This window comes from Oncorhynchus nerka, linkage group LG7 (assembly GCF_034236695.1).
Source record: "Oncorhynchus nerka isolate Pitt River linkage group LG7, Oner_Uvic_2.0, whole genome shotgun sequence".
NCBI lineage: Eukaryota > Metazoa > Chordata > Actinopteri > Salmoniformes > Salmonidae > Oncorhynchus > Oncorhynchus nerka.
In genome coordinates, this window is record NC_088402.1 from 37464241 (window position 1) to 37486878 (window position 22638).

Genomic DNA, 22638 nt, shown 5'->3' on the forward strand with positions numbered 1-22638 from the left:
AGGATGAAATGTGCACAGGCTGGGTGAAACCTCTCGTAACAGTAAAAGTATCTTCCTGCAACTTTGCAGTGAAATTCGCTCAGACTGAAACAGGGGAACTTAAATTTGAGTTTAGTTCCTCACAGCAAATGTAACAGAAGTTGTTATCAACAGTGATTTCTTTAGAGATTTTTGCTGTCAATTGGAGTCTGAAGACTAATTCAAACTTGAAAATGTTTGATTTCCCTAAACTCAGAAAATATTCTACAGTTACAGTTATCCCTAAACTGTTCAACTGGGTATAATTTGTCTGTGCAGGATTCCTTAAGTGACAGACAGACAAACTACTTTTTCATATACACTTGAGGATGTGCACCTTCAAAAGAAAATGTCTCTTTCAAGTAAACAAACACATACATAAAATATTGACTGTATTTTCAGGAGGGGGAAAAAGGCCAGAAGCCGAGAAAACACTCAAAGGTTTGCGAAACACTTACTCTCCTCTCACACATCTGTACACCGACGTTCTCATAGGAGGACTGTGTAACACATGACCAATTAAAAACAGAGCAAAGAGGGAGACCCAGGAAAAGACTGCAACATTAACAGAGAGACTGAAAAGTAGGTAAATTGCATCCTGGAATCTCTACTGTCTGAGATTAGAAATCTTAAGCATATGAAACAAAACGTTAACAAAGAACTTAAAAATCTGGCTCCAAAGCTGATAAAAATAAGGGCAGTCGTAAAACATTAAAAACAAATAATTATAATAATTTCTATGCAAACTCACTCATACTGCAAGCGTTTGAACTGTAGTAGGCATCTAAATAGAACATGACAACAGTTGGTCCATTTAGCGGTCATGAGTCAAGACAACTTTGTGACCTGTTATTTTTCGTATAACAAAAAAAAAAAAAAAAGCCATCACTTTCTCTGCAGTATTATAGGCTCTGCCATTTCCTCTAACCTGAATTGTAGATTGTCATTGAAACAGAAAGCCCATAAGGTTACCTTTCAGAATAGCTAAAAAGCTAATGAGCATGTCTCAGCTTAGAATGACAGGGGTCAATTCTAAGACTAACACTGTGCAATAGGAGACCCAAAGCCAAGTTGCCATGGTTTTTGATCAATTTGTGGCGTTGTTGACATAACCCTGCTGAACTGACAGTCCAACTGGCTGAGAGCTTTTAGATAAAGCCAATTGAGATCGAGATTAGTTACTGCATCTTACGTTCAGCTTGCAAATGCTTATAAGTGGACTGCTCAACAAGACTACCCCCCCAAATAAAAAGGAGAATTCGGGATGGGTCAATTCTATAAGCATTCGGTGTAGAATTGTGCACACCCCACACATTTTCTTTAAACACCAACAGAGCGAGTCTATGGGACACTACAGAAGGTAATGAAAATATAAATAAAATGTTATGCCACATACCGGATAGGAGCAGAGAAATGTGTTGTTTTTACAGGGTCAGCCATAGTAGTACAGCATCCCTGGAACAAATTTGGGTTAAGTGCCCTGCTCAAGGGCATATCGGTAAGATTCCCCCCCCCCCTTGTCGGCTTGGGTATTCAAACCAGCAACCTTCCGGGTTAGTGCCACAACTCCCTAACGGCTAGGCTACCTGCCAATGCTATGTTCAGATTGGCTGGTGTTAAATCATGCATGGTAGTAAAAAAAAAAAGCACCTAAAATATAAAAGGCATAACTTTGGCAATAACACTGAAGGTAGAAGTATGTACACGAGGGGGTGTCTGAGAAACTTGGCGTGTTTGTAAGAAAGACAGTGACTAATGGTGGAATGTGTGAGATGATGTTTAAGAACTGTCTACGTGAAACATGCAAAGTGCCAAAACATTAGCACTGTAGGCCTACAAGTGACCACTCCCACCCCTGGATGTCTACAGTGCTGCTAGGATTGGATCTCAAACTACTACAGACAAGTAGTGGGTGGAGCCAAGGTAGATGCCACATCCTGCTTGTCAATTGAGGAACTTCCCTTCCAAAACCAAAAATATCAATTTGGCCACTGCACTTTAGCAATACATATGAAAAATGCGTGCTTGTCAGGAAACAGATGGGCTCAATTTCCACCATGCACTACTTATAAAGGCATTATAATCGTTAAAGGCACAACACTTTTAAAAGGGCAAACGCACCACTTCCGAGTCAAGAACAAAGAAGACCCGTTTGTTTGCGTTATTGCAAGATCAGTATCACACTTGTGAGACAGTCTTGTTAGAGAAATATGAAATGTTCGGACAATCCCTTGCTTGAGACGGAGACAAAAATGGGAAAATCCGTATCCGCCAGTAGCTGATACCTCCTATGTTTAATCAAAGCAACCTAAAAGCCCACAAATAATCCCATGCAGTCCCCAGTGCTGAGTGAGAATCCAGGGTACTTTCCCCTCTTCATGGCAGGAGTCATGTCCCATTTAAAAACTGGTGATGGAGGCTGAAAGGGATTCTGGGAAATAAAGTCATTGTTTTAGATCTGTTTTTTTATTCTGCCATTTGCGGTGGTCATTGTGGGCCTAAGTGCAATATGCAGAGTTGGTCCATGCAGGTTGGCTTGAGGCTGGGTCCGAGGAAGGGGGAAATGAGGAACTCACATCGAGTCTCTGGATTGGTCCATATGTCTGAAACCGCAACAAAACCTCATGTCATTGGACAACAGCAGTTTCTGAATAAAAAGTCTAACCTTGTTGAATAATATCAGATCCCCCCCAAAAATAATGATCTTAAATCCACAGAGTATGTAGTTAAGTGTTTAAAACACGTTTTCCTAGAACTTAGGATAAGTTCATTGTCAACTTTTGGGGAAGTACAAAAGATAGTGAAAGCCATCCATTCACATTGCTTGACAAACATCCACCCCATCTAAAATAAACAAACAACACTTTCAGCTGGACTTGCCAAATTTCCCCCAGAATTTCGTCATATTTATTTAACCCCCAAGTATTATCCAGAGTGAGTGTGTGTGCACAAGTGTGTGTACTGGAGTATATAGAAGGTACTTACTGGCTATAAGAGGCTGCTTCTGCCATTGGTGCTGGGTCCTTTGGACCTCATTTGTTCCTGGACTGACCCTGACTGCAGAGGAGACAAAAAGTCACAAACATCACTCCCTGGTAGAATTATGTAAAATACAGGGGAGTATCAGCCAGCAAGAATCGGGGATATTGACAATCTGACCTGCTTTCTGGTATTATATGACATGTAGTCAGTCGTGTCACAAAAGTGCTATTAAAGAGTTGGTTGACAGCACCTTCATGACACTGTGACAACACTGTGGTTGCTAAGTAAGTGCCCTTTGTTCACTCACAACGATATGTTAATATTTCATATCCCGAATGGGAACACACTGTAGCCCCACAAACCCTAGCAGAAGTAAATAGTTGATGGATAAACTAGATGTGCGCATGTGTAAATACAAACTAACTGCAACATTCGAACTTAAAACAAACCTGTAGTGGGAACACTGACGGCACAGAAGGTGAGGCAGTGTCAAGATTACACAGAGATGTTTCATAATGGCGTTATGTAATCATGCTGCACAATAAGATATAGGCAGCAGGGGGGAAAAAGGTATGCCCAAACACACTTTAGCCCAGCTTAAACAAAAGGCAGCTGTGTTTGTCTACCACCTGTTTGCACTGTTCCAGTGCATTGACTCCAATTAAAATGGGCCTTTATCACTATCAGGGTTTTGTCATTGTTTGCAATGGAGCCACTGGCTTAGTGCAAACACAAAACATATACACGACTCTCATTCGGCATTAAAAGCTCATTAATGTATTTAAAGGTCGTCAATGCTAAGCAAACAAGACTTGGTCACTGGTGAGTTGACTTGATTTTCAGCTGGATGTCAGAGTTCCATTTCATCCAGGCACAGGAAGTAGCTCTTGTTTTGGGTTCCTGTGCTAGACGATTGGGGGGGGGGGGGGGAGTCATTTACCAGTGTTGCGGGACACAGAGTGGGCCTTTCATTTAGCAGCCAAGGCCTTCCAGCTGTGTCCCCCCGTCACTGTCCCTTCTCTGTGTGCCCTCTGAAGGGACTGAGCAATAGAACCTAGGGAACATCATGGCATGAAGTGGTAGGAACACTTCCGCCTCTGGCACAGGCTGAGCCTTGTTCAAAAGTGGGCAGGTGGTTGGCTGGCAATGGGCCAGTTAACTGAATGTCTATTAGCCAACGAATGGGGGTGGGACTAGTGTAGCAGTTAATGTATCAAAGCTTCATTAGTGTTTTTGTATTAATTGTTGTCCAAAGAAAACCTCTGGACGATACCAGTTACCTGGATTGTAACATGCTGCAATTTTGTTTTACGCAATATCCTCCATTTCACTCGATGATACAATTTTGCTGCAGACAAGACTTGATCCAAGTGTTGAAATAACAGTTCAGGTATGGTGCAAATTAAACTAATTTGACATGTAATTTGTGTGTAAAGCAAAGAACAAATAACAGAAGTATTCACTATGGGCAGCCCAACGGCAATTGTTAAGAGATTGACCGGTCATGATCACTGACTGACGCATCATTCTTCTAAAACAATGATTACGAAATGTGTAAAAGGACGATTTTCATTAAAGTAGCCAAAACCTTATACATACCGGCGGCAAACCTTCTGCCATCTCCCCAGAGCCAATGTGTGTGAGGTGCATAAAGTTTGTGGGCTCGCCGATCATGCTGCGGTCAATCTTCCTCCTCCTCTTCTTCTGAAACAAATGCAGGAGGTCAGTGACCAGTGACCTATAGTAATTAAAATATGGCTAGACAACTGCATAGGACAGTGGCTGTGCAACCAAAATGTGATTTTCATTCAGAAGATGCTCTGAAATTATAACAAACATGCAATTAACCGAACAATGATCTACCATTTTTCTGTCTCCAAATAAGCAGCTTGTACTATTAGAGATACAGGAGAGGAATGCTTATTTGGTTATATATGTATACCATGAGGTGGTTTTTGATCATGGGATGAAATACTATAGAACAAACAGAAGTTTATGCTGGATAGTAAACCATGTCGAAAAAGCCTCTGAGAAAAAACTTCCAGAAGTAATCTAGCGGGAAAATTTTAAAAAGTAATTTAAACAAAAAAAAAAGTAGCTTATGTATAACAAGAATAATAAATTAATCTTCTTGCGTAAGCCATAAAAAAAAATAAAGGCTTTTTAATTTGTCACTATATTAGTTTATGCAGACTGGCAGATGCCATATCCATTGACCATCAACCTTTGGCTATTTTAAGTGCTACATAAGCAACTTTGACCGATGTTTACATCAAAAGAAACAAAAAACATGCTGCTGACCAAAGGTTAAACCCCAGTCATACCGTATTCTATGAGCTAGCGATGCAACTAAAACAAGGTAGACCACTGTGTGGGTGGCACGTGGGGGACTTTTCTTCTTGACGTCATCTTGAATTCTGAGGATCTGTTGGTGCATGCATACATACCCAATGAATCAGGCATTTCACCCACCCATTCTTGTTGCTACATCGTCATTGCAGAGGAAAATCAGGTGTCATTCCCACCGACTCATAAAGACAGCCTTATGACCATCTTAGCAAGCATATTTTGCTACCAAATTGAGTCAGTGAACACCCAGCAATGCCAGGAATTGAAATCAATGAACATATGTAATCAAATCTAGGCAGCATAAGGTAAATCTATACTCTTTTGACATTCTTTGTTAAATCAAGTAGGAACATCTGTGTATATCGACTTCGAAGTATCAATACGGCAACATTACAAGGCATACCCAAATACCCAGCTGGTTGGCATCCACTGAAGTTGCAGCCATGCAGGCCATGAGTCATACCAAACCTCAGAAATAAGCCCTGGACTATAATGTTGCTTAATTGGGAGGAATGCCATCCCGTGGCTGATTGATGGATGTCTAGCTAAATTGGTCAGCTGTGTGTGCTGCAAAAGAGAAAGTCGCTTAGCAACTTATTTTAGGGGATGCCTTCAGCATATGTTGTGTATAGCAACCACTTGGTGTCAGTAACCCTTTGGCATAGGCTATGCTTAGAAACGTGGGTAGCAATTACATGACTTACATTTAGGAAGTTAGGCATACCCCAACTACCAACATCTCATGAGAACATCAGTAAAAAGGGTCTCAATAGTCTTCTTCCAAAATTGACACGCCCCTACCCTTTCGAGACAGTTACATGTAAATCCTTGCCTGTGTTTATTGAAAGCGATGTCTCTGTATTGTCCTCCCCCCACAATAGAACAAACACAGGCCCTAAAAATAAAAGAGGAAGGAGAGAGGGAAAATGCCCTCCCATGGGACAGTGGCCCAGACCGCATCCTCTCTCCTGAGCCGCCGGGTTTCATTGTTGGTGAGTGGGAACGGACGGACACAACCCGCCATTACGCAACACTCCCTGCAAAACCTGGGCCAGGAAAGAGTGAGGGTCAGGAAGGGTACCGCCCTGAGAAGGTCAAGGGTCAGCGGTCGCTTCTGGAGAGCAAAAGGGAAGTTCTTACACTTTCTGGTGAAACACTGATATTTTATGTCATCAATAGGACCTCTATTCACCCCTATAATGCGCGCTAGAATTCCATAAAATGTTTTGCTTTGAAACATCAAGCTACTATAGGTCCAGGCATTATACTTCTCTGGACAGATCAATACAATTGTTAGGGTCTCCACATCAGACAAGAATGTAAGATAGTAAGGACATGCTTATCTATACAGTGCGTCCCCATGTGATGCCTACATTACTGATGGACACAACTACGCATGGTCAATAGTGCATTCGGAAAGTATTCAGACCCCTTGACTTTTTCCACATTTTGTTACGTTACAGCCTTATTCTAAAATGGATTAAATTAAATAAAAAAATCAACCTACACACAATTCCCCATAATGACGAAGCGAAAACAAGTTTTCGAAATGTTGGCAAAAACAAAACACAGAAATACCTTATTTACATAGGAATTCAAACCCTTTGCTATGAGACTCGAAATTGAGCTCAGGTGCAACCGGTTTCCATTTATCATCCTTGAGATGTTTCTACAACGTGATTGGAGTCCACCTGTGGTAAATTCAACTGATTGGACATGATTTGGAAAGGCACACACATGTCTATATAAAGGTCCCACAGTTGACAGTGCATGTCAGAGCAAAAACCAAGCCATGAAATCAAAGGAATTGTCTGTAGAGCTCCGAGACATCATTGTGTCGAGGAACAGATCTGGGAAAGGGTGCCAAAACATGTCTGCAGCATTGAAGGTCCAAGAATATAGAAGCCTCCATTATTCTTAAATTGAATAAGTTTGGACCCACCTAGACTCTTCCTAGAGCTGGTCACCTGGCCAAACTGAGCAATCGGGGGCTGAAGGGCCTTGATCAGGGAGGTGACCAGGAAGCCGATGGTCACTCTAACAGAGCTCCAGAGTTCCTCTGGAGAACCTTCTAGAAGGACAACCATCTCTGCAGCACTCCACCAATCAGGTATTTATGGTAGAGTGGCCAGACAGAAGCCACTCCTCAGTAAAAGGCACAAGACAGCCCACTTGGAGTTTGCAAAATGCACCTAAAGGACTCAGACCATGAGAAACATGATTCCCTGGTCTGATGAAACCAAGAATGAACTTTTTGGCCTGAATGCAGAGCGTCACGTCTGGAGGAAACCTGGCACCATCTCTACGGTGAAGCATGGTGGTGGCAGAATCATGATGTTATTCAGCAGAGGGACTGGGAGACTAGTCAAGATCAAGGGAAAGAGGGTTCCTTGATGAAGAGCGCTCTGGACCTCAGACTGGGGCAAAGGTTCACCTTCCAACAGGACAACAACCCTAAACATACAGCCAAGACAACGCAGGAGTGGCTTCGGGACAAGTCTCTTGTCCTTGAGTGGCCCAGCCAGAGTCCGGACTTTAACATCTCCGGAGAGACCTGAAAATAGCTGTGCAGCGACGCTCCATATCCAACCTGAAAGAGCTTGAGAAACTCCCCAAATACAGGTGAAAGCTTGAGAAACTCCCCAAATGCAGGTGAAAGGGAGAGAAACTCCCCAAATGCAGGTGAAAGGGAGAGAAACTCCCCAAATGCAGGTGAAAGGGAGAGAAACTCCCCAAATGCAGGTGAAAGGGAGAGAAACTCCCCAAATGCAGGTGAAAGGGAGAGAAAAATGCAGGTGAAAGGGAGAGAAACTCCCCAAATGCAGGTGAAAGGGAGAGAAACTCCCCAAATGCAGGTGAAAGGGAGAGAAACTCCCCAAATGCAGGTGAAAGGGAGAGAAACTCCCCAAATGCAGGTGAAAGGGAGAGAAACTCCCCAAATACAGGTGAAAAGTCGATGCTGTAGTTGCTGCTAAAGTTGCTTCAACAAAGTACTTTTTAATAAAAAAAATAAAAAATATATAATAATGAAAAAGCATGTGTGTATATATACACATATATATATACACATATGCTTTTTCATTATTGGGTATTGTGTGTAGATTTGGGGGGGGGGACTATTTATTCCATTTTAGAATAAGGCTGTAACGTAAGAAAATGAAAAAGTCAAGGGGTCCGAATACTTTCCAACTGCACTGTATAGCACAGGCAACGTCTCTTTGTTGAACATGTGCTATGGGTCAGATGGTCAGTGAATTTTAATGGCTGTAATTCACCCTAAGTATAGTGAGTGTGCAATAAATCAAAGATGGCACTCCTTCAAGATATCGCTCATGATGTGGATGCCACTGAACTGCAACCTATAAAACGTCACCCGTTTAAAGACATCAGCCGGTAAGTGATTGCAGATGGAGTCTGAAAAACACCAGAAATAAATCAGCCTTTGCCAACAGATTTATTGGACTTTGATGCATTTAAAAAAGGGTCCCCCATAACATCTTGGCGTAAAATCTAATGGGTAAAGAGGTCTTTCGGGCAGTGGTTCACTTTAGGCTGTTCTAAGCATGCATTTAAGACTCCAAAAATATTTGTTTTCAAGTTCTAGTGTGGTCAGAGTAAGCTTGCTTGGCTGCCTGGGATGCCCAAACCTTGCCTTTGGGTACTATACTTGCAAGACTTGCCAGGGACCTCCACAACCTCAAACATATTGTGGCATGAGAGGGTTGAATAGAAGTGGTCAGGGTCTAATATAGAGCATGCTTGTGGAGTATAGTCCATAGTCTATTACTAGTCTCTATACAACTATTAGATGAGGAATTTTGTGAAACCTGACATAGAGAATGTTTTATATAAGACTCTACATGAGTAAATAAGAGGCAGCTGGCCCAGACTCACCGGTGGGGGTTTGGCCACCACGCAGCAGCCCATCTTGTGCCAGAACTCGCTCATTCCCGGGCTTCGCCGGTTCAGCGCCCTGCTCTCTGTCGCCGCCTTGCAGGCTGGTGAAGACAGGTAGCCCCTGTGACCCTCAATCTTGGGATAGTCCTGGTGCATCCAGATCCCTTGCATCAGATAGCCAAAGTGGGTCAATCCCCAAACCCAGCACCTGCAAAATATCGGGTCCTGATTCTCTCAAGCCTCCCGGTGTCTTAATCCTTCTTCTGGTATCCAGTCAGATTACAGTCCTTAGGGTTTAATCTGTTGAGACAAGAGTTTATTAAAATAATAGCCAATGTAATGTGAACATGGTCCTACTAGTTCATTTTATTTTGATGCAACATATCACTGAAAACCTACTAAGGCAGCGCCGTACCGGCATACTTTTTACTTGATTCTGCCCAAACCAGTGTCTTGAACAGTGTTTTGCTTTTGCACCATTTTAAAATAATGCAATTCTTTGGGAGTAAGTCTTCTTCCTACTTGGGCCCCACCCCCCCACCCTCTGGTCCAGGTTCCAACCGAAGGGAACACAATCAGGCATAACATGTCTAACATATTGCTTCACAAACAAGTGACAAGCACATTAGACATGGGAAAGACATTCCAAGGGTGGAAAACATCTAAGCATCCTCCATTCGCCTCTAGGTTGTTCCTGTCTCGTCCCATGGAAAAGCCAAAACAACACACCGGAGGTCCATCCCTGAAGCCATTTATATTCCCTCTGCAGTGTGAAAGAAAGTTCTGCCAAGACCATTACACTTCATAAAGTTGGTTTATACTACTTAGTGTCGTCGTTTATTGCTATGTTTAAGATTGTCACTGATGATCCGTTAAGCCAAATTAGAGCTGCAGCTTTTTTTTTGAGAGTAGTGGTTACCGCTTGCTCTGACGATTCGGCTTCTTTCTACAGGTTGTTTTTCACCACTGGGTTTGGACTTCAGTTTCCTTTGGGCCCGCTGCCGATCGTTTGATTACCCTTTTCATAATGACATGGCTCTCGTCCAGCTCTGTTTTATCATGCCCAGAGGCTGTGTGAGACAGGGAGGAAACTGTTAAGGAATGTGTGTGGTGGAGTCCCTCTCTCTCTCTCTCTCTCTCTCTCTCTCTCTCTCAAACCCGATACAAAAATACTGTAGAAATAACCTCCTTCAAACATTAAAATTAGCACATTGTTCTGGAAAACATTTGGGCGGGGCAAAGTAAGATTAAAACTACAGTGTGGGTTGCTTGATAGCACATTGCTGGCATATGGGCACCACCGCGGTTTTAACACTACTTCGAGTCAACTGGCCGCTCACTGTATAGTTCCCTTACTAAAAAGTCTATTTGGTTAACAGTCATCAGGGCAGTCAGAAAGTTAGTATCCTGATGTACAGTAAAAGCATCGGGTTGTAGAAGATGGGTGTCAGTGGACGTGGAGAAGTTCTCAACCCCCATGGATGAGGTGGAAGTCTGCACACAAACGTATGATGATATAAGGGGTGTGGGATGGACGTCAAGGAAGGCACTGCCAAAAACACTGGCCCATCATTATATCACCAAGGCCCTCCAGGCTGGCACAAGTCAAACAGGACACAGGCATCTGTAGAGTAGACACCAGTTGAGCCATCCTTGCTCTGTGGGGTTCAGACAGGCAAAGTCTGGGTCGAACTTCTCTCCACATTGACCTCTTACCGTATTCCCCCAAAGCAGGTGCACTTAATGATTATAGTGAGGACACACACAGCATTGTGAGAACACCGTACTCGGAAGGAGGGCTAGAACTGTGAACTGTCTGTAGGATAGAACTGGGGCTCAGAATATCTCCTGTGGCACACTATTTAAAAGGAGAGGAACCTCATGACCAAGCTTCCCATGATTCACAGGACGACAAGAACAGAGAAAGGGGGTGGTGGGGGGGGGGGGCCAACTCAGTGCAGTTGAAATACTTGTCCCGTGAGGTAAGGATTAACGGAAACTCCCGCTTTGGGCTCATCTGGTCTCTGACGGTATGTTCATCATCTTGTATAAATAAACCGTCTCTCCAGAGATCTGGGGCAATCTCGTTCTAATTTGAGGTTTCCCCCGAAGAGCAACGAGGAGCAGCCTAACCTCTTCAGAACAGTGCCAGTCCAGTTCTGTTGAATTACAGTACTGTACTACTGGAGTCTCATCTGTTAAAGTGCTGGTTAGACCTTGATAAGATGGTGCCAATTGTAGATGTCCAAGTCCGCAGCAGTTTATTTGTTCAACTACCACTGGCAACCATGTGGGAACTGGGAAGAATCCTTCTGGGTCCCCAGAAGAGATTATTTCTCCCCACCCAACTTCTTGTCATCTTAGCATTAAAAATGGCCAAGGTGGTTTTTCAGACCATACAAAATGTACAAATGGTTGACAGTTTAAAATAGTTCATAACCCTGCCAGGATCCCTTGAGACAATGCCCCTTTGGTGCCAAAACCATCCATCAGCCGACCTTCTACGAACGCATGTGTGTCTTTGTATTGACAGAGTGAGAACTCACAAAGTACAGTGAAAACTGAGGTTGTCTGAGAGTGTATTTCAAAGTCAACTCTGTCCAAAACACACATGATGGAATCCTCCTGCCCTCACTCACTGGACTCAGTGTCAGTCTACATTAACATGATCCTTAGTGCAGCCAAGGCGTCCCTGTTATCTGTGCTGAACAGGCAGAAAAGCCAAAACAAGAAGGATGACAAAAGAAGCACTGTGAGACTAACCTTATTAAATGACACTAAGCGTGACATGATAAACACCACAATATAGCTACAGTAGCATGTGATGCATCGTGAATCCCATTTTCAGAAGTTCTCACCTAACCCAGTTTCTCTCGTGAAAGGGGAAATTGATTAAATTATTGCCTTCAAGAAAATACGTTTTCAGAAAAGTCAACAACTTGACCTTTCTAAGGCAGTTAGCATAACTGCTATTCTCAGTATGGGTTTGTTCATGTCATTTCCTCATGGGTAGGCTGACAGTGATGCTACTTCCGGCTAACAACACTGACGTGGCTAAAAAATTCCTCAGACCTGCCCACATACTCCCCATGTAAGATATATGTGGCTAAACACATTTCATTACAACCCCTTCTTCCAAATAGTCAGAATGAACAGCAGATTTATATAAAAACACCAATGGCTACCCCCAGTCTATATTCAAAAGAGATCCTGCTATAACTTGCTGGGATTTAGTTAATTGAGAAACAATACAACAGACAAGCGATACTGATGAAAAAGATGTTGAACCCTGACTAAAGACCAGCTCACAACACACACCAAGGCTAGTAGAGAGTAACCTAACAATGCGATAACCAATTAATCGATCCAGCTCTAATAGCGCTACATGTGAGCTGGCAAAGGTACTGTAGGGTTTCATACACTGGTCGTGACCCTCAAACCTCAACTCGTTCGAACGATATCTAAAGCCTCGTTCAAACTGCAAGCCTTAATGCTCAAATCAGTTTTGGAATAACTGACTGTCCAAACAGTTAAATAACAACAGCAAGTGTCTGTTCAAACAGCAGTCGTTTGCTGACATGGCTATGCTTGTTGTCATATACTGAACAAAAATATTTTAAAAAGCAACATGCAACAATTTCTACGATTTTACTGAGTTACAGTTCATATGAGGAAATCAGTCAATTGAAATAGATTCATTAGGCCCTAATCTATGAACGTCACATGACTGGGCAGAGGCACAGCCATGGGTGGGCCTGGGAGAGCATAGGGCCACCCACTTCGGAGGCAGGCCCAGCCAATCAGAATGAGTTTCTCCCCCACAAAAAGGGCTTTATTACAGACTGAAATGTAGGAGTATTTCTTCAGCTGTCCAGGTGGCTCTTCTCAGACGATCCCGCAGGTGAAGAAGCCGGTTGTGCCAGCAGCATACCACCCTGCATACCACTGCTGGCTTGCTTCTGAAGCTAAGCAGGGTTGGTCCAGGTCAGTTCCTGGATGGGAGACCAGATGCTGCTGGAAGTGGTGTTGGAGGGCCAGTAGGAGGCACTCTTTCCTCTAGTCTAAAAAAAATATCCCAATGCCCCAGGGCAGTGATTGGGGACACTGCCCTGTGTAGGGTGCAGTCTTTCGGATGGGACGTTAAACGGGTGTCCTGACTCTCTGAGGTCATTAAAGATCCCATGGCACTTATTGTAAGAGTAGGGGTGTTAACCCCAGTGTCCTGGCTAAATTCCCAATCTGACCCTCAAACCATCATGGTCACCTAATAATCCCCAGTTTACAATTGGCTCATTAATCCCCCTCTCCCCTGTAACTATTCCCCAGGTCGTTGCTGCAAATGAGAACATGTTCTCAGTCAACTTACCTGGTAAAATAACAGATAAAAAAATAAAAAATGTGGAGGTCCTGGGCTTGCGTGATTACATATGGTCTGCGGTTGTGAGGGCAGATGGACATACTGCCAAATTCTTGAAAATGACATTGAGGCGGTTTATGATAGAGGTTAACATTAAATTCTCTGGTAATAGCGCTGGTGGACCTTCCTGCATGCCAATTGCACCTTCCCTCAAGACATCTGTGGCATTGTGTTTATGTGACAAAACTGCACATTTTAGAGTGTTGTTTTAATGTCCCAGCACAAAGTGCACCTGTATAATGATCATGCCATTTAATCAGTTACTTGACATGCCACACAAGTCAGGTAGATGGATTATCTTAGAAAATTAGAAATGCTCACTAACAGGGATGTAAACAAATTTGTGCACAACTTTTAAGATAAATAATTGCGGAGATATTTTCTTTCAGCTCATGAAACATGGGACCAACACTTTCCATGTTGCATTTATATGTGTTCAGTGTAATAACAGGGGTGTGCGCAGTGGTGTAGGCAGATTGGTGGTGGTGCTCGTGCTTCATTCATTCAGAAGTTATGTAGCAAGCTAAGGTGACACCAATGCCAGTCATGGACGTTTACCAGTTGCTTTGAATGTTCAAAATCATTGTGTAAGAACAACTTTAAAGCCTCAAAAAGGATAAGATCTAACTTTCAAAACTAGTCCTTTTGACTAACCACAGCAGACAACTAGCTATCTGTTTAGCTATCTAGTACATGCACTAATTTGTTTGTAAACAATTAACAAGCTACCATCTCACATTCTTGTCAAACTGTCAGAGTAGCTAGCTAGCAAGCAACAAAATGTGCCAAATAACTCTAAAACCACATTTGACCGTTCAGACAAGTCGCATGGCCAGGAATCAGATTTTTAAAATGTGGACTTAAAACCACCTACGAAGGTGGTTTGAAATATGTTTTAAAATTTCAGATTCCATGTGGCTTTTGGCCGTTCAGATTTCAGGAAAAATAACAGATTTGAATATGCACAAAAAAAATTGATTTGAGTTACTTCAAACTGCCAATGTGAACAGGGCTTATTAGCAACAACTGCATTGAGACTAAAATGCTCAGTATTACGCCCTTGTTAGCAGGTTCTCTGTTGTAAAGTGACAATCTGCAGTTGAAACAAAGCGTACTACCTGCCACTTGATCAGTAAAAAGCTGAGGGATGGGGCTGGAGTAAGATAAACAATCAGATTTCATAGACAGAGCATCCATGTTATCCACAGGTAAAAATATGTCGTTCTGCCCATGAGCAAGGCAGGTAACCCACTGTTGCAAAGAAAAAGCCATATCTCGGACTGGCCTATAAAAAGAAAAGATGAAGATGGGCAAAATAACAGACACTGGACAGAGGAACGAGAAGGCCAGCATCCCGGAGTCGCCTCTTCACCATTGATGTTGAGACTGGTGGTTTGCGGGTACTATTTAACAAAGCTGCCAGTTGAGGACTCAAGAGGCATCTGTTTCTCAAACTAGATAGTCATTTACTTGTCCTCTTGCTCAGTTGTGCACCGGGGCCTACCACTCTTTCTATTCTGGTTAGAGACAGTTTGCGCTGCTCTGTGAAGGGAGTAGTACACAGCGGTGTACAAGGTCTTCAGTTTATCGCATGGAATAGCCTTAATTTCTCAGAACAAGAATAGACTGACGGGTTTCAGAAGAAAGTTTTGTTTCTGGCCATTTTGAGCCTGTAATTGAACTCCCAAATGCTGATGCTCCAGATACTCAACTAGTCTAAAGGCCAGTTTTATTGCTTCTTTAATCATCACAGCAGTTTTCAGTTGTGCTAACAATTGCAAAAGGGTTTTCTAATGATCAATTAGCCTTTTAAAATGATAAACTTGGATTAGCTAACCCAAAGTGCTATTGGAACACAGGAGTGACAGTTGCTGATAATGGGCCTCTGTACGCCTATGTGGATATTCCATGACAAATCTGCCATTTTTAGCTACAATAATCATTTACAACATTAACAATGTCTACACTGTATTTGATCAATTTGATGTTATTTTTAAAAAATTGACAAAAGTGCTTTTCTTTCAAAAACAAGGACATTTCTAAGTGACCCCAAACTTTTGAACGGTAGTGTATGTAGCAACTCCAGATTGCCCCTTTAATGGTCACAAACAAATGACATGCTCAATAGCTACACCCCTATAAAATAAACGTTTGCAAATGAAGTAGTCCTGCCAGCTACCTACCTACCAACTAGGTCAAATATAGACAGTGAGCCACATCCAAGAGAAGTGGAAAAGGAGGGGAGTGGTCTTTGACGGAGGAATTACAATGAGACCTTTCATGGGGTCTGGTTAAAACTTTCCAACTGGTTAACGGCACCTTTTTAAAAAATTGTCCGACGTCAGTTTTCAAGCAATGGCTTAAGAACAACATGGCTCTTTCACGGAATCCAGTGCACTGCCATCCACGATTAGACGGATGGTTCAGGTGTTTATATTTGCTTTGGAACACTGAGGCCTTTGGGACGGTTGCTTTAACAAATAATATATATTTGTAAAATTTGAAATGGATCTGTGTAGTGATACCCGCCTGGCAGTAAATTAAAAGCAGGTAGGCCTAAATTGATATAGTAGGTGATGATAGGTCTCTTCAAAATCAAGTTAGATGTTTTGAGGTCTGAAAGAGGTCTAGTGTTGATGTGTCCATTGTCCACATTATCTGTTGTGTAGTGTGCAACTATGTTTCAATTTCAAATGAATGGGGAGAGAACAATTAGTCCATACCAGGAGTTCTCATAGTGCTCTGTCCACCCATAATGAGTTACCGGTAGGCCTACTGAAAAAGGTCTCCAAAGTAAGACACTCCCCTCATGAAAAGGTTAAGTATGGTCAATGTGCACATGAAAGTTTCACTTACAGTATAATTTGAAACAAACAAAAAAAATAAGTAAGAAGTAGGTATTGGTCTGAAGCCAAAAAAAGGTAAGTCACATGAGCACTACATTGCCTACTTCACCCATGCTCTACCAAGGTTTTCCAGCAAACAGCTTTTACTTACGACAGTAGCTCTGCTGATATATTGTACTTCAAACAATGTGCAGGCAAGTTGCTTAGGATTCAAACCTTCTCAAACAGCCTACTTCATACTCTTAGAGGTGCTCCCACAATAACGTGATTTGTACTGCATACAAGATAAAGAATTGGATTCTTCCTCTACTTTTTTATTATTATTTTTTTATTATATGAAAGCAAGCTTTGCTTCTATACTTACAAGACCATCTGGCTTGATTGAGTGAGCTGTTTTGTCTTGTAGTAATGTATGTGGTAGTGCCTGTTATTTTCCATTTAAAATGGTAATTTATTTAAGCAATACATGTCACTAAGAAAAATATTTCATAATCCCATAAATTTACGGTCAAAAGGTGTGCAACATAACAAGTGGTTGTGTGTTGGACCGTCACTCAGTTCTATTCGCCTCGATCTGCATTCCTGAGGTCTGTAACCATTAGCTAATCTGTGTAATATTGATTTAGGCTCAAAACCACTTGTTTTGCAAACATGGTCCTGTTTTATCAATTGCTGTGCTGATCAAGGGACAGTTCAATGTCAGATAAATATGCATCTTAAAGTTGTTTGTATTTGTACTTATTTTTGTAGTAAAGATGGTGACACTACAATAAAACACATTTAGAACTACAATATGTATTTTTAGATATATGCCTACTGCCTAATGATAGATATACATTATTTTAATATCAGGACACTAAAGTAAATTATCCTGCTGAAGAGTATTAATTTGGCTGTTTGAAGAGGTTTGAATCCTGAGAAACCTGCCTACAAATGGTTTGAAGTACAATAGACCAACATAGTTATTGTAGTAGGTTGTGGAAAATATTAGAGATCAAGAAAAAGAAGGAGCAAGCGCTGTGTGTATATTGTGTGAAAAAAAACAGCCGAATTTGTGAAATTGTTTATCCGACATTATTTGAACACTCAAACAGGCAACACAAGCTGGATCTGTCTTATTTCTGGATAGACAGAGATAGCCAGGCACATTTAACAGTTAGGCTATTGATTATAGACCTAATTAAGTTAGAGTTCCCCTCGCTCGCTTTTCTTAAACAATTAAGGCAACGGCGGTTCTCGTCTCCTGACTCCATTGCTGCCTCCACCCGCATTGTTCTCAACATCAATATGCTAAGTAACTTCGCTATTATGCACATTGCAACATGGTCTAGGAAAAGGCGCCAATTAAACACCGCACTGATGTTTCATAACTGCGGACAGCGTCCGCTATCCAATTTGTTATTAATTTATATTTTTATTAGTGTTGCACCATTGTGTGTAATATAACCATATACAATTTCAGTAGCACGTCTTAAAAGTGATGGACAGTGCCATCCCCACGGCAGGGTAGCCTAGTGGTTAGAGTGTTGGACTAGTAACCGAAAGGAACCCCAAGCTGGGGAATCCCAAAGCTGACAAGGTACAAATCTGTCGTTCTGCCCCTGAACTGTTCCTAGGCCGTCATTGAAAATAAGAATTTGTTCTTAACTGACTTGCCTAGTTAAATAAAGGTAAACAATCGATTAGTACACTCAAACAGGCGCAAATTAGACCGATGTCTTGCACACCATGAAATGTAGATACTTTTTAATTTAAAAAAAAGAAGTTGCTACTGCTCAACTGGCTTAGATATGATAGTATGGAGATTTGAATTTAACATTGCGCTTCAAATTGATTATAATACAGAAAAATGCAAAAAAAAATGTTCTCTTCACCCCCACTACCTGTCGCTAACATGACAGTGTACATTAAGGTGTCCTAAAGAAAGGAGCAACTTCAAACATTCCTATCTGCAACAAGGACAAAGTCAAATGTACAGGAAAGAATGCAGTTAATGTCACAGTGGGATCCTCGACCTCCATGACTCAATGCAGCTAGTTTGACATTTCCTGCCATCTTTGTTGGAATTATCAACCCAGTGTGCGACAGGTCATAGGTTACACCACAGAGCTCCACACTAGCAGGGCTAAAGTACACTCCCCATATGCCAGGCTCAGCTGTGCATGTTGGCTGTTCGGATCCCCTCAGACATAAACTGAAAACCCTAACAAACTAAAGACAGACAGAATACACATGGCTTTGCATAAAGTTTATATACTCTTTATACTTTACTGCTACCATATACTTAAAGTTTCCTATTATACCAAAGAATAGAAACAACAGTAGAGACAACTTCCAAATCCAGTGGTTGGAATTTGAGGTGATGTAAAGTAATAGTAAATAAAACTGGATTCTGCACGGATTGATTAAGACATTTTTACAATCATCCACCGTGTAGCAATCCTCGCTATATGAGAAACGTTACAATTCCCACCAAGTGGACTATCCCTATTGGTGCGATGCACTGGGTGTTTGTCTTTCACGCCAGCGACCCTGGTTCACTTTCCTGCCGTTCGCTACAATATTATCAAGCTGAAGAACTCAACATTGAGGTTGGAGCAGAGAGTACTGAAGGGGAGCCAAATCCAGCACTGACCAACAGGCTTTCCCATAATGGAGAAGCAATAGTCTGAAACCATTTCCAGTCTCATCCTAAAACTATGCCCTCCTGAAAATAGACCACAATGGCTTACTTTACCCCATGCATTCAACAGACTTTGAGCCACTGTCGCCAGCCTGACTTCCTTAAGTCTTAGACCTCTAATTTGGGACTGCCCAAAAATGTTTTGTCGAGTCATGCAGAGGCTATGCAATTTGTCAAGCACTCTTCTTTTCAAGGAATGAATACTCAGGGTCTAGTTTAAAACATTAAAATGTAAGTGAACAATACACAACAGAACATTGAATGAAAGCTGAGAGAGGGCTTGAATTACTCAAGCCCTTGATCATTACTCCGTTCCATTACACATAAGAGTCATTGGATGAAGGCATCTTCTGTATGGAGGAAGTTTTGTTAAGAGCCCTGACACTCAGTCTGAACATTAACACACATCGTTTGTGGTACGGTTTTGGAAGCATAAAAATGACCTTAGCTTTCATATCAGCGACAAATAATAATAAACCACTACTGGTCAAAGGTTTTAGAACACCTACTCCAAAGGTTTTTATTTTTTAAAACTATTTTCTACATTGTAGAATAATAGTAAAGACATGAAAATTATTAAATAACATATGGAGTCATGTAGTAAAGCAAAAAAAGTGTTAAATCAAAATCTATTTTATATTTGATATTCTTCAAATAGCCACCATTTGCCTTGATGACAGCTTTGTGCACTCTTGGCATTCGCTCAACCAGCTTCACCTGGAATGTTTTTCCAACAGTCTTGAAGGAGTTCCAACATATGCTAAGCACTTGTTGGCTGCTTTTCCTTCGCTCCATGGTCCAACTCATTGCATACCATCTTCATTTGTTTGAGGTTGGGGGGGATTGTGGAGGCCAGATCATCTGATGCAGCACTCCATCGCTCTCCTTCTCAGTCAAATAGCCCTTACACAGCCTGGGGGTGTGTTTGAGTCATTGTCTTATTGAAAAACAAATGATAGTCCCACTAAGCGCAAACCAGATGGGATGGCATAGCGCTGCATAATGCTGTGGCCATGCTGATTTAGTGTGCCTTGAATTCTAAATAAAATCAGACAGTGTCACCAGCAAAGCACCCCCGCACCATAACACCTCCTCCCCATACTTTACGGTGGAAAATACAAATGCAGAGATAATCTGTTCACCCAAACCACATCTCACAAAGACACGGAGGTCAGAATCAAAAGTCTCCAATTTGGACTCCAGACCAAGGGACAACTTTCCACCGGTCTAATGTCCATTGCTCATGTTTCTTGGCCCAAGCAAGTCTCTTCTTATTGGTGTCCTTTAGTAGTGGTTTCTTTGCAGCAATTCGACCATGAAGGCCTGATTCACACAGTCTCCTCTGAACAGTTGATGTTGAGATGTGTGCTACTTGATCTCTGTCAAGCATTTATTTGGCCTGCAATTTATGAGGCTGGTAACTAATGAACTTATCCCCTGCAGCAGAGGTATCCCTTGGTCTTCCTTTCCTGTGGCGGTCCTCATGAGAACCAGTTTCATCATATCGCTTGATGGTTTTTGCAACTGCATTTGAAGAAACTTACAAAGTTCTTCAAATTTTCCAGATTGACTGACCTTCATGTCTTAAAGTAGTGATGGACTGTCATTTCTCTTTGCTTATTTGAGCTGTTCTTGCCATATGGACTTGGTCTTTTACCAAATAGGGCTATCTTCTGTATACCAACCCTAACTTGTCACAACACAACTGATTGGCTCTGATACATTAAGAAGGAAATAAATTCCACAAATTAACTTATGCCGCCACACCCGTTATTTGAAATACATACCAGCTGACTACCTCATGAAGCTGGTTGAGAGAATGCCAAGAGTGTGCAAAGCTGTCATCAAGGCAAAGGGTGGCTATTTGAAGAATCGCTACATTGTGGAAAATAGTAAAAAGAAAAACCCTTGAATGAGTAGGTGTTCTAAAACTTTTGACCGGTAGTGTTGAATTTTTTTTATTGATACCATCTTTTTGGGTCAGTGTTCCCAAACAGCTAAATCTCCATGTTACAGCGCGTTTTAATTAAAGAATACCACCTATGCTAATTAGCTATCTAGCATGCGCCTAACACCTGTGTGCGTAATGGAAGAAGGCAGCCAGAAACGTGTTGACACTGAATAATACTGTCAGTTGCAACTGTGATAAAGGCAGTTTAAACAGGGTACAGAAAGTGTATATTTTGAATGTGTTAAATTATTTTGAAGTTATATAAAAAGTAAAAGGCTTTATGTTTCTAGAACCGTATCATAATTGAGAATCGATTCATGTTTAGAGATGGAGTATTTGGCTGTTTTTCCTACCAGAGCCAGTCTACCTCTGAAAATAACATTAAGTCCTTTGACCTTAACGAGTAACGGTAGGCTCTTTAAGTGTACATCTTGGGTTAGGCGACTAAACTCCACCGCGGAGGAAGTTTGATATACTTTACCAACACTTCCTTCCCCATGGAAAACATAATTTATCATTCAAATAGCAACGACTTGAGTTTGATAGAATCAGGTATTTTAAAACAATGAATCAATGTTGAAAATATCAAAGTGCAGGCAGATCTAGATTCTAGGCAACATTAACAAAATTGTCTCTGGGTTTGGCCAACTACAACCCTAATCAGTTAGAGAAACAATGTAACAATGACCACGTACCCACTTTCATTGACATAGTTAGTAGGCTAGCCTACATGAAGAGGAAACTAAATAGCGGCATACGTTTGGAGCTATCTTACCTCGGTTCTTAAATGTGCCCAAACAATTTGGATAGCCAGTAGCAAAAGTATCCGTTTGATTCCTTTTCAAACACCAACGTATAGCACCGACCGCACGTATGCTGTTTCTCTCCGTTTTTGAGGTGTGGTTCCAAGTTGTTCAATCAGGAAATTCAGATGTTTTAAAATACTTGTTCAAAGGCATATTTTTGCCGGTAAAGTCAAACAGCACCCCTTATGGACATAAACGCACTTTACGTTTTGAAATTAGATTAATTCCTTCGTGTCATCATAAAGTCAACACTGCAACCTACAGGGCAATTGCAGGTATAGGCCTATTCTTACCATTCAATCCAATCCTATTTTCAATAAACCTACGCTGTATGTAGTGGACTGAACATGGACCCAGGATGTGCCTATTTATGCTTTTCATAATATCATATGATGATATAGCCCAACGTTTATCAGCAAATTGTCCAACTTTATTAGCCTATCATTACGTTACATTATTATTATTACATTATCGGTATAGCCTTGATCATTATTGGTCGATTTTCGCAAAAATTACTGTATTTTGCCGTAATTGAATAGCAACCCACATAATTTTTTTATGTACAAGAATTGCATTTTTTTAATGCACAATAATTAGTTAAGGCCTATTTGATTTGATTTGAAGTTCATAAAACAGTAGGCCTATTTGATTTTATGTCACAAAAACCCAATGCACGCGCAGTATGTCGT

The 22638-nt window shown here is 41.5% G+C and overlaps 1 protein-coding gene across 2 annotated transcripts; it reads right to left on the bottom strand.

The window, feature by feature from the left end:
- Nucleotides 1–393: 393 nt before the first annotated feature.
- Nucleotides 394–22080, bottom strand: LOC115131568 (CDC42 small effector protein 1-like). Of its 2 annotated transcripts, none has more exons than XM_029663376.2 (5): nt 21919–22080; nt 9244–9546; nt 4600–4704; nt 3004–3075; nt 394–2621 (listed from the first exon to the last, which is right to left on the bottom strand). In XM_029663376.2, the coding sequence occupies exons 2-4, from the start codon at nt 9415–9417 to the stop codon at nt 3007–3009; spliced, it is 348 nt and encodes a 115-aa protein (XP_029519236.1). In that variant the 5' UTR covers nt 9418–9546; nt 21919–22080; the 3' UTR covers nt 394–2621; nt 3004–3006. The 2 variants fall into 2 exon arrangements, with proteins under 2 accessions (XP_029519236.1, XP_064876543.1); XM_065020471.1 differs by having other exon boundaries at nt 4600–4701; nt 21919–22078.
- Between the last annotated feature and the right edge of the window lie 558 nt (nt 22081–22638).